The 12813-nt window shown below is 31.7% G+C and overlaps 1 protein-coding gene across 2 annotated transcripts in view; it reads right to left on the bottom strand.

The window, feature by feature from the left end:
* Window positions 1-3692: 3692 nt before the first annotated feature.
* Window positions 3693-12813, bottom strand: part of LOC143065301 (uncharacterized) — a 28956-nt gene continuing 19835 nt past the window's right edge. For both annotated transcript variants that reach the window (XM_076238804.1, XM_076238805.1), the window contains 7 exons: window positions 10686-10745; window positions 9898-9954; window positions 8983-9361; window positions 8433-8612; window positions 7317-7606; window positions 6186-6793; window positions 3693-5425 (listed from right to left, as the gene is read on the bottom strand). In XM_076238804.1, coding sequence (XP_076094919.1) covers window positions 5052-5425; window positions 6186-6793; window positions 7317-7606; window positions 8433-8612; window positions 8983-9361; window positions 9898-9954; window positions 10686-10745 — 1948 coding nt within the window. In that variant the 3' untranslated portion in view covers window positions 3693-5051. The remainder of the gene's footprint in view (window positions 5426-6185; window positions 6794-7316; window positions 7607-8432; window positions 8613-8982; window positions 9362-9897; window positions 9955-10685; window positions 10746-12813) is intronic.

Below are 12813 nucleotides of genomic sequence, written 5' to 3'. Positions count from 1 at the left end.
AATACGTTTGGTTGAGTTAAGTCATTCCAATTGATATGTTATATTGTGTCTTTCTTTGTTGTGATGTTATGCTGTTGTTTCAGTAAAACGTTTACTCCAGCTGCAATTGTTTACACCTGTCCCATGTAAGGAATCTGATGTCCAGTTGTTGTCGCCTGTTTATGTGGTTCTAAGTGTTTCTCGTTTCACGTTTTTAATATAGATCAGACCGTCGATTTTCCCGTTTGAATGGTTTTACACTAGTAATTTTGTAGAGGGCCTTTATAGCTTGCTGTTCTTTGTGAACCAAGGGTCCGTGTTGTAGACCGTACCTTGACCTATAATGGGTTACTTCTATAATTGTGATTTGAATAGAGAGTTGTCTCATTGGCACTCATACCACATCTTCCTATATCTATCTACAGTTGGTTAATGAGTTTTATGACTTATATGAATCAAGTTCAAAGACAACAGAAGTGTTAACACTAAACAAAAACATTTGTGTTCTAAAATAATGAAATGTGTATTGCAAAATACTTAAACATAAAACGATTTGGATAATCCATCATTTCTGACATTTTAATCAGAAATTTTCTATAATTTATGTATTGCTTGCGTCAAACAGTCAAATTTTTATTTGGGATTGTACATCGAAATGCACACTAAGGGTAACTGCAGCGAGTTTGCATGGGAAATATATTTAGAAAAAGTTCCTTCAACTTACAAAATCTTATCAGTCATTTCTCATTACCAGAATTCTCACAATAATTAACGTTTGATAAATCGAAAATGTTAAATGAAGAAACATGCAAAGAAGACGACAGCAATATCTCTACGTCAGTATCGCAATACACGCCTGTTCATAAATACATTTGTTTTTATAGGTACATTGAAGCTATTCAAAATTTGTAAGTTATCGTGAGACATATGAAGTCGTAAAAATCGAAGGAAAAATTTAAATAATGACATAGTCAAAACATTCTATTTGATTTGATGAAAATAAGTTGAAGTTTTCACAAAGTCATAAAAAATTGCCTATTGTTTTAGATTAATGTTCAATTAACTTTGGAATGGCTTAATCTTGCAAATCTGAACAACAGTAATTTATCCTTCTAGAAACTAACAATTTGTATGAGTTTCATCATAATGCGCGAGGGTATACATTGATTATTGTGTAACACGTGAAAATTAAAGATGCTTGTTCAGTTATTATGAAACTCATACTCTGAAATCATCAAATTCGGTAGGTTACTGGTTGTCATCTTATATTTGTTTATAAAGTAAGTATTAGTTCATGCATATTTAAGTTATCACTAGACTTGCCAAACAAGTTGGACGGACGACTGGGTGTCACATTTCGTCCGTCTTCGGCTGGCGTATGAGGAACCAAAATCTAACAGAAAAAGAATATGTTTTTAACAGCGAACGCTTAACGTACATGTCCCCCTTCCTATTGTTTCATGCAAAGATAATAAGTCATCAACCGAAATAATTTAACGCTCTTAATGAACTTTCTTCAAAGCTTGCTAACGAGTTAGTAAACACTTAAATGAAAGAACTTCAAAGAGTGTTAAGTTCTAATCAGTTTCATGCTTTCAGCGTCAATTCATTTACTGGATCCGAGAATATCTCCGTCTTTACTTTTAAGTTGCGGAAAATCCTTAAAAGACATTTATTATACCCATTATTATGAGGTATAATTATAATGATATCAATATTGCTTTTCATAGACTTTTATCCGTCAGCGCTTCCACTTTTAATGTTTGAATTGAATGGTTAAAGCGAAGTTTAACATAAAATATTTTGTTCCGGATATTTCATATAAAAATACATTTTTATTACATAGCAATAAAGACGCTTTTGTTAAAGGACAATCGGGGGGAAAAGGATATTCATGAGAGCGTTATTGATGCGTCCAATCTGTCGTCGTTGTAAATCCCTATCAGTGCAGTATAGTGTCATATCAATGCGCCAAAATGCCTCAATCGATTGAATGATGCAATAATAAAAACAAACTTCACGTAACAACACTTATTTTAAATATTTAATTAACCAATGACTTAAATTACATTAAAGTTTCAGTAGTCAAGTCAAATACAGATATACCAGTCAATAGTTTGATACAGAATATATTAGATTCCAACTAGTTTTATGTCAGAGTTGTAGTTATTATTCATATGTTGAAATTTCATTTCTTTGGAACTTTAACAATTATGGACAGTAGAAAAGGTGCATGGATATTTAAAACTGTCGACCTGTTAAAAATCATTTCTCTGAGGGTGCATTGCGAAGTGAGAGAAATAATTTGCAGGATTTTCAACCCTGAATATGCACCACTTCGAAACATTGCATGTTTTAAATTGCACCAAAGAGCTCTTGAAATCATTGAAAGTACATGTTAAAGGAGCTCATATGCATTTCCCCCCAGCAAAGAAGATTTAAAATATAATAAAAAGTTTGGGTCACCGTGCTTTTTTGCAAGCTATAAGACGTAGAAAAATTGCACAAATTTGCATATATTATTCATGAAAATAACAATGTTTTGTGAATAAAAAAAACCCCTATTAGATAGAATATTGAAATAAAACATGATAGGTAAAAAATCACTATTATTCTAGTATAAAAACTGCCATTGTTATTTTATAGTTCTTTTCTATGTGTGTTACATTTTAGTGTTGTGTTTCTGTTGTGTCGTAGTTCTCCTCTTATATTTGATGTTTTTCCCTCAGTTTTAATTTGTAATCCGGATTTTCTTTTTTCAATCGATTTATAAATTTCGAACAGCGGTATACTACTGTTGCCTTTATTTAACGCTTAAATTGCTAAGTTTAAAAATATTCTTAACACACGAATATTTGGTATTTATTTAAACATTTTGATACTGCAATAAATCAGTTATTGTTCTTTTATAATTAAAAAGACATTCACATAAAATGCATGTCTGTTTACATATTTGCATATTTAGGCAAAGAAGTAGACCGAATATGTACTTCTATTAAACAATCCATAGCTACTCCTCTGTGTTTGATACGATATTTTTCTACTCGAGACTTAAATTTTCATATTCAAAAGGCTAGGATCCTCAACGCTTCACCCAACACAGATCTTCAAATGCTGTAAGTTTAACATTGGTATATTGATGTTTTAATATTTGACGGTGGAATATGTTTTGTGGGTTTTTATAACTTCATATTTTTAAATTGTTTTCTATTTAATGATAGTAGTATACGAATCAAATCGTTATGTCTCGTTTCAGACACGGAATATGACATAATCGTAATAAATATGAGAAGTATATTCGATGTTATGGAAGCCAGGAACGTTAAAGTGTACGATGGAGTCTTGCGTGATGTTTCCTATCTTGATTATCTTCGAAGTTATGATTATGAAATGATGTAACACAGTTTGTCCTGTTAGTCATACGCAAGCGGAGGCACAACTGTGGTAATTTCAAATCTAAATGGCCAATGGTATTGCCCGAATTACCATCACAGCCGCTGAAACATGCAACAAGCATGCATGTTCAGACTATTTGTCAAAAGGGAGGGTTTTTTTTCTGAAAAGAAAGGAATGTGGCAGTTGTTATCAAATAGTCCGTGTCTATATTTGTTGGATTTTGTTTTTCTTTCACTTCAGTATTTCTGTTGTTCCATTGTTTTCCTCTTATAGTTGATGTGTTTCCCTCGGTGTTAGTGTGTTACCCAGATTTGATTTATGAAAACTTTTGAACAACGGTTTATTACGGTTGCCTTTATTTAAAAAAAGATCTGAAGCTTCACAAAATATAATCATATGAATATATGTAAAATAGCAACCAATGAAACAAATATGCAAAATATATATGTGCTTCAAGAAATAACATATTGTATTCAGCATGTCTAGATTTATATAACTCAAGTCTAGACAAGAAGTCAATTCATGAGGGACTATCAAAGATTCACCACCAAGAATAAAGTTCATCAAGATAAAAAAACATGGCGTTAGACCATCACTTCTGGAGAGGAACATTTACATGCAATTACAAAGTTCTATTATACTTCAATTATATGAGTTTAATACATTATAGTGCTTCAATTTTTGTCTGAAATAATAATTTGACATTTATTTTTCACAGAAATGGTGAGGAACTTGATTAGTTTCTTAAGCAGCAATTTTGCAATGAAGGTTGATGTTTCACTAAAAGACTCCCAAACTTTCAAAATAATCGTAAAAAGAGTTGTAATGATTTTATATGTAGATGTGGTTTGTTCACCAATGAGACAACTATCCGACGTAGTTATTCACAATAGAGCCTGCATAGATTCTAACAAAAATAATAATGTGCGATATAGACAAGTATATTTAGAAAAAATCAGCAGTTTGATAATGATTAAAAAATACTGCATCAGGTTAAGTAATTGAACGTGGATGCGTACTTTAGCATCCCAAATTGAATAGCACCCTCCGATTTAAACTGGTATAAATGTTATTCTAGAACTTAAGATTTTTGAAAAGGTAAAGGAATGTGACCATTACAGACTGTGTAGTAATAAAAATTATATAAACCAAATTAAATATAATATGTGGCGTTCAATTTAAATTGATATTATTTCGGATGATTTATTATGTTTATCTCATTGATATATTTACAAACACAATTTTGAAAGATACTTAGGCGAACCTACTTCAATTAAAATCATACTGTAACATATACTTTTATAATAACAAAGCATTATATCTTACATATTCTATACTATTTTGCAGAGTTAAAAATAGTTTCACTATCTATTACATGTACACACGTTCAGGTTTTGCTAAAAACAAAAAAGTCTTGGATCATTAAAAGTAAAGCACAACTTATATATACTTTTTCTGATATTTAACATTTAGCAAATCAATCTCTTTATTGAAAATGATTGATTTGTATTGATGTTATTCAATAATTAAAAGCTGCGAACCTATCAAAATACGTTACAATATTTTTCCTATTCCCGTATTCCACAAATGTCAGACGGTAAAAGAGAACTAACTCTAAAATCATAAGACAAATTTACCGGCAAATTACAAATCTCGAACTTTTTTTCTCATGCATTTTACAAATCACTCTGTCGTTTTTCCGATTCTTTTCTGTCACTTTTAATCGTAACTACAGTTGCCTTTCTTTCTAAATTTGACCTTGAAAGTCTCATCTTTTCATAATACAGTTCTTCCACCTTGTCTGCAATGCTGGTTTCGTCTGAATCACGTAGAGATGACGTCAGACGCTGAATCTTAGGTTCATTACTACTTATTTCTAAAGCAGTTTTTAATAATTGTAAATGTCGAGAAGAAGTAGTTAAAGCAGAATAGTCATTGGTAATCTGTTCGTACTGAACTTTCGTCATATCCAAATTGATAACAACTTTGAACATTGAATCTGGACTCAATGCCTGCGCTACAGCAAGAAGGCCCTTGTCCGAGAAGAATACTAAAATAATAGGAAACTTTCTTTAATTAATATCAAAACAGTTAAGACAATTAAATCAGTAACCACACCAAAGAACACAATAACGCCATATAATGTATTTATACTATTTGAATCCAAATACAACATAATTCGTGGAATCCTCTGTTGACATACGTTTTATATTAATACATTTATACCTATTATGTCTGTTTGTTTTGTTCACACATCGTTGTCAATATAATATAATAATGTTATGCGACTGTCATACAAGTGTGAGGTTAAGCTAGCTATAAAAACAGGTTTAATCCACCCTTTTCTACTAAAGAAAACGCATGTACCAAGTCAGGAATATGACAGTTGTTATCCATTTGTTTGCTCTGTTTGAGCTTTTGATTTTGCCATTTGATTCGAGACTTTCCTTTTGGAATTTTCCTCGGAGTTCAATATATTTGTGATTTTACCTTTTGACATGTTCATTGTATCAAAATTTCTGGTTGGTAAACCAAAACACAATAATTTGTCTTAAATCCGTAAGCATGTTAAAATTTAACATTTAATCATTTGTGTACAGGTTAGCCTCTGTAAAAAAAATATCTCTAAATATGTCTGTAGTAGGTTATCATGGTTGTAATGCTGACAAAATAAACGCAAGCAGCTCGTAATTTGGATGCATTTATATCTATTTCGCCAAAATTGTACTATTACCTCACTACCTCAGCTGATATTTTTGTACCGATATAAATTTGTTTTGTGTTTACATAAAAATGTAAAGGATGCTTACTTTCATCGAAGTTGACATCGTCCTTATTCTTCCTAACGTCGTCTGACGCTGCTGTCATTTGCCGTGATACTGGAGCACTGCGTGATCCCGCCATTGTTAATTGTTTCCCCTGTGGTCTCCCTCTACTACTCCATGGGTCATAATGAATAGCATGTAGATCTTTCTTTGTTCCGTTATCTTCTTTAAATGATATGATACCATACACGGCACTTTCCATACCGTTATATCTTTCCACAGGAAAACAAATGAAATTATCGGCAGCTATTGGAAAAAAAGTTAAAAAATAATACCCTTTCCCAATATGTTTTGTCAATGCAAATCTCCCACCGACGTCTACCCGGATCCTCTGATTGACAGGAAAGAAGAAATCTGGACTTGGACATTGTCGTAAAAGTTCGTATCCCATTTGACGTCTGCGCTGAGTAACTTCCTCCGTGCTATCTTTGGTACAGCATTCCAGAATCACAGAAATGCTACTAGGTTTTCTGTTGCTAACGAAAATCAAAATCTTACAACACATCTTATCGCCAATAGCTACTTCGATTTCTTCTGGCAGCAACGACTGGAGTTTACTAAACATGTCAGATCTAACTTTTAAGATCACGTATCTAAAACAATAAAAATATTCATTTATTTATCAAAATCTATTTTCATTTGCAAAATGCACATACATGTAGTAATAAATAAAACTTTACAAAATTATATTTACTTTGAAGTTAGTGTGTTTTTAAACTATATTTCACGCATTACCGGGTCCCTTTAATGGTAAATAAACTCATCAAAGATACCTGGACTAAATTTTATATATACGCCAGACGCGCGTTTCGTGTACAAAAGACTCATCAGTGACGGTCGAATTCAAAAAAGTTAAAAATGCCAAATAAAGTACGAAGTTGAAGAGCATTGAGATTCAAAATTCCTAAAAGTGTTGCCAAATACAGCTAATGTTATCTATGCCTGAGGTAGAAAAAATATTGCTGTAACGAAATCTAAAGACACTGACTTAATTTAACTTTGACATTTGTAAACAGTTTATCCTCAAACCTGAAATTGTAAGGATGCTGTGATATGAAGTGATAAAACGTAGGACTCAATAAATATTATGTAATTTTATTAAAGTAACACACTTACTCGCTGAAACTATTGACGGAGATAGTAGGAATTCCATTTCTTTCTTCTACATCCAGATTTGTCAGCCAGAAACTCCCCTTGTGCTTTCTCTTAAAGACTCCATATTTACAATCAACATTTTGACTATCAATGCCCGGTAAGTCATCAACGGGAAGCTGTATATCAACAGGCTTGTTAAAAGATACAACCGAATGACGAACAGCTAGACACTCAGATATAGCCAAGATAAAACAATTTCGAGGATTACGTTCTATTTTGCATGCCATAGATTCTCTATTCAAAGGTATAACCTAGAATAAAACACAAGCAATTATACATCAAAACTTAAATATACGTATAAGTTCAAAAAAGTAACATTACTTAAAATGGAGAAATATTTGATCATTGCTGAACATAAACCGCCTTGTGTATATCATAGCTAACTTTTGGTGTTGGATTGAATATAAAGTTGTAAGCGCTAATTCCGTAATATTCTACTCAGAAAAGGAGATTTTGTACGAATCAAATTTAGGAATTGCAAAACTATAATTTAATTTTTTGAGCTTTGAATAAATAAGCGATAACATTTTGAAAATAATTATCCCCTTTCCTTGAGATAAAACACTTTTCTTTAATGAACTTCCAGTCTCCAAATAGAAGAATACGCTAAATTATGTGTAGAGATAACCAGTGTTGCTCTGACGAAATTTCGTACAACTGAGATAACTCGTATATAAGGGTTGTATAGACAGATTTATAAATTCACCGGATTCTCAAATATACAAGATATCTTTACTTTCATCAAAAGTGGACATATCATGATAAGGTGCACACTAGAATATCTCCGTGGCATATGTGACATAATGTTAAGAGAGTACGCATGTATGTTTGGCGCTCGCGAGTGTTGTATCTTTTTAAATCAATGAAGCTGTAAAAGCTTTGTCATTTTCAAACATGCATTTTTAAACCAGTTGTTTTATAATGATTGATTGCATAAAATAAAGAAATGATATTCAGTTTCTCTGTCAGCACCACAATTTGGGATCATCAATGTAATTTTCTTTTGTAATGTTTTGCTATGTTTGAATAAAATGTTATCAAATTATATTTTTTATTTTTCATTTCGAATATACCTACCCTGAAATCTACTGTTTCATCCTGTGATACTGCGCCGAGAGGGAAATCTACGTGTATTCTACTGTCGGCTTCTGAGACATATTCATAACCATCTGGTGTAACAGTGTGGGTTTCCTCTCTTGGAGTTGATATGATACAAAATGAATCCATTTGGTTACAATTAAATGTTACTGTTCCTTCCTAAAATACACACACAAATATTCAAAGCCATATATTTTTGGCAAATCTTTGATTAAAATAGATATATAAATTTCTATAAGCTTGTCTTATGTAGGTCGAAAGTATTTCCAAATAAACTAAAAGATATATTCAATTAAGTTTGCATTTACTGAAGTAGTATCAATTAGTGTTTACGGGTCAACTGAAGCACGGCTCCTGGTGTGGGATTTTCTCGCCGTGTTGAAGTGGTGGCCTTCGGCTGTTGTCTGCTATACGTTCGGGTTGTTGTCTCTTTGACACATTCCCCATTTCCATTCTCAATTATTGTCTTGTTTTAAAATTAATGATAAGATAAATGTGATTCCTGAAACATTTTAACAGTTCGACTTACTTGATGATGATACTGTGTATCTACGATAGTCCATTGTTTTCGGGATCGCACATGCGCTCTGAAGTGCAGACAAAGTCCATTCATTTGGCTTAGTTCTGGTATATGTACTTTAACTGTAATATTGCTCGAGTCAATATCAGGATAATATAAAGATTTGGGATTTCCTTTTGTTTTTTGTTCATCCTTGGGTATTCTCTTGTAAATGTGAAATATATCTGTTCTAAACCTATTTTGGTGAGAGAAACTGTTTTCCTTGAGGAATAGACCACGTTGTTCTGGGTTCCAAACCACTGATTCAAAATAATGGTCGTCAGGGAGAAGGTACGATGGTAATACGATTTCGATTCCATTCCCTGCGTCATTTGTTCTATAAACACTCCTGTAATTATAATAGAAGTAAAAGAAATCCGTTTGGTAATAACTATCAACCTATTGAGAATATGTGTTAATTACTCTCCTTGAAAGGAGAAATTGAAGAATTGTCTTCAAATTATTTATTCAATATAGCATGGGCAACATTAAATGAGACTGCTACCATTTTTGATAATTTAGAGACGTTGTGGTGAACGGTTTGAAATTTTCGGTTTCTTTAAGTTCAATCTTCATATTTGTTGAGTTACATTGTAGTGTGTATAGTTTTTTCTTAGTATTGTTTTGTTGTTAAATTCAAATGGTTCTAAACTAGATTACGCGCAGGGGGCAATAGGAAATCTGTTCCCCCTGATAGTACAAATTGAAAACTCAAAAACGAAGGAAAACAAACTACTTTCGTATACTAGTAAGTAATCAAATTTCAGTGTAACTTCAGACCAACTTTCATCGTAAGATATTCTGCGAAGAGAGCAAACTTGACTTTAAGGATTGTTTGACATTTTAGAAGCCAAAAAAATAGAAAAGCTTCAGTTGATTAAATACCTTCTAGTTTCATTCGGTTCTTCTTTTCTTGAAAGAATACTGCATTCCAAATTGACTCTGTAAAAATAAAAAGAGCCTGTTTATAAAAATTTATTTAGTCGTCTGTTTATAAAAATGTATTTAGTCTGTTTTATGATAGCTATAAGGATAAAATACAAATATTTTTATATAATGTTCTTTTGCTGTGTAATCCAAGTCTTATTATAAGTTCAACATCTCGTCCTGAATTTGCTTGAAATATTTGCCACTGTGCGTTTCAGCAATCAATTAATGAGTCAAGTTCCTACAAAACTTTAGATTGACGTCTTAAATGTTTTTTGTACTTTCGACAATCAAAGAATTTCAAGAGTTGATTTTTTTAAAAGAAACATCTCCGGTAGTTTTAGTGAACTTATAAAGAAAAGGTTGCTAGCTCAAACTACTGATGTTTTACGTTTCAATCCGTGTTTATTCTTTGTTTCCATTGAACTTATAAGTTCGATTGCTCACAAAGTATATTGTCTCTCTTTTTAATTGACATTCTGTCTGAACAAAAATTTACGTTTTAACCCAAAATGTCCTATCCCAAACTTTGATGTCAGCTTTCATATATTTTACGGGAGGTTTAAATTTTATAATGAACACACTTATTGATAAAAAATGTTTGAAAATGAGATAATAAAAAAAATTTCTATTAGGGATTACAATTTATAATCCAAATTGAATGCTAGCTATACAGGCATTGACAAATAATTTGCCTTCACACATTAGAATGAGCAAAGATTATGACAAACAAGAATGATACAAACCTGTCGTCTTCTTTTCCTTTATTCTTCGATGTCTTTGCCTTTGAATCATTTTTCTTATTCCTATAGTATTTGTATATGTATATTATGACATATTCTCAACAACAAAGTATTCACGCAGTGCAAATATTACAGATATATATAATTATGACAGATACATTTAACTTTTTTTCGTAAATTTTTAAAATTATAAAGTTAATATGACTATTCTTAGTTGATCTTAGATCAATTACATTCGTGGAGATAAACAGATTTGATGAACTACCGTAACGTTTTATTTGACAAGTTGAATGTTGTTTGCTTTTGCCAAGTACACGAATGAGTACGATCTATGTGTAATTTCTGTCAATGTACTTAAAGGAAGCTCGTTGGCTGAGTGGTCTAATAAGTGACCAATGGGCCCTTGCCAACCCTGGTGCTAAGGGTTTGAATCCCGCTCGTAGCGATGTGCGTTTTATTCTAGGTATTCCGATGTCCTTTCACAACAACAAAAACTTTCAGCCTAGATTGCTAAAAGTGGCGATAAAAAAATAATTAACAAGCATCTCAATATAATCGTTGTTTTTTTATATCGTTCTCAATACCATTAGTGCTGTTTGGTTGATTTAGTTTTCATATTTGATATGAATATATGACGCATTACATCCACGTAATAATAAGGAGATGGAGTGTGATTGCTGAATGAGAATTTTATCCACCAGAGTATGATTTATATAACACAAGAAGATGTGGTAACTTAACCAACAGATTAACTATCAATCAGAGATAAAATGATGATGATATCAAATATCATAGTGCACTATGTATCATAGTTCACGTCTTACCAATGCATATTCAAATCACAATTAGTAAATATCTTGAAATTAATTGATAAAAAAAATAAGTGACCAATGGGCCCTTAGAAATTAATTGATGCACTTGAAATACGTAATGTATATGTAATATAATAAAGAGTTTGTCCACTGCCGACACTCGGCTAACCGAGAGTTTGGTCGGTTAATATATATTGAGTATGCGGCTATATGGGCGGTTGATCTGTTAATCGGGTTGGTTATACATGCACGTCTGTTTAAAGTAAAACGCACAATTTAATGTTAAACTCTGTTAAATATACAAATTTTTGACATATTATAAGAACCAAATCAAAAAAAGAAAAGTGTCTGACAAAATGATATATATCAAAGAACATTTTCCACCTGTGAAAAAATTTTATAGTCAACGCAGTTTTTAGTAAAACTAAAAGGCGTCGCGCAAGTATGCAGTATTTATGCTCATACGCATAGGAATTTTTTAATAAAAGGCGAAAACAAACAATTTTAGATATCTTTTGAAGGACACAAAATAGTACATTGGTTTTAAAAAATAAATTGACATTAGTAAATAATTCATAATTGTAATATAACGTGAATAATTGCACGTTTTATGGAAAATTATGGGAATAAAAATCTGTTAATGGGTTGGACAATTAGAATTGTGTCAGTTAAGAGTTATTTAGCCACGACAATAGTTTTGCAACCTTTATATTTTCCCGTTGAAAAAACTAGGATTGAGATGTTCTTGAGTAAAAAAAAAAAAAATGACAATATGGTGCAACAGTATCCTTCTAGTAAGAACATTTTTATTTTGACTTTCTTTGCATTTTATTGAAGGGTGTGTCACTTCAATATAGCGTGAATATGGCCGCTGGAATATGCATGAGTCTATTATTAACGTTTTCAATCAGCCTTAATTTGTGTGTCTTTCTAATACAACACAGGGTACATATAACGTGTTGTTGTTCTAATATTCACATGCTATTTGTCACTTAATTGACGTTAAACCCTAATTCGTCAGCATCATTCAATTGATTCTTTTCTTCTATTACTTAATCATAATTATGTTTTTAACAAATCATTCTAAAGAAGTAATTGGAAAGGAGCGAATACAGCTATATTTGGTCTTAAGTTTTAATTCATTTTATTCCGTTTAGTTCCTTTCTACATAAATACAAAGGAACTGCAGTTGTCTGCATGTAAACCTCTAGCATTTATCACCAATTTGAGTAAATCGTAATCCGTTACTGTTTAAACACACAGGGATGTTTCATGTCTGTATTCTTAAACAATTATTATTGTTTCTCTCTTTTAAGCAA

Source organism: Mytilus galloprovincialis, chromosome 2, assembly GCF_965363235.1.
Source record: "Mytilus galloprovincialis chromosome 2, xbMytGall1.hap1.1, whole genome shotgun sequence".
Classification (NCBI taxonomy): Eukaryota; Metazoa; Mollusca; class Bivalvia; order Mytilida; family Mytilidae; genus Mytilus; species Mytilus galloprovincialis.
The sequence above is the reverse complement of the archived record's forward strand: the minus strand, read 5'-3'. Positions and strand labels throughout refer to the sequence as shown.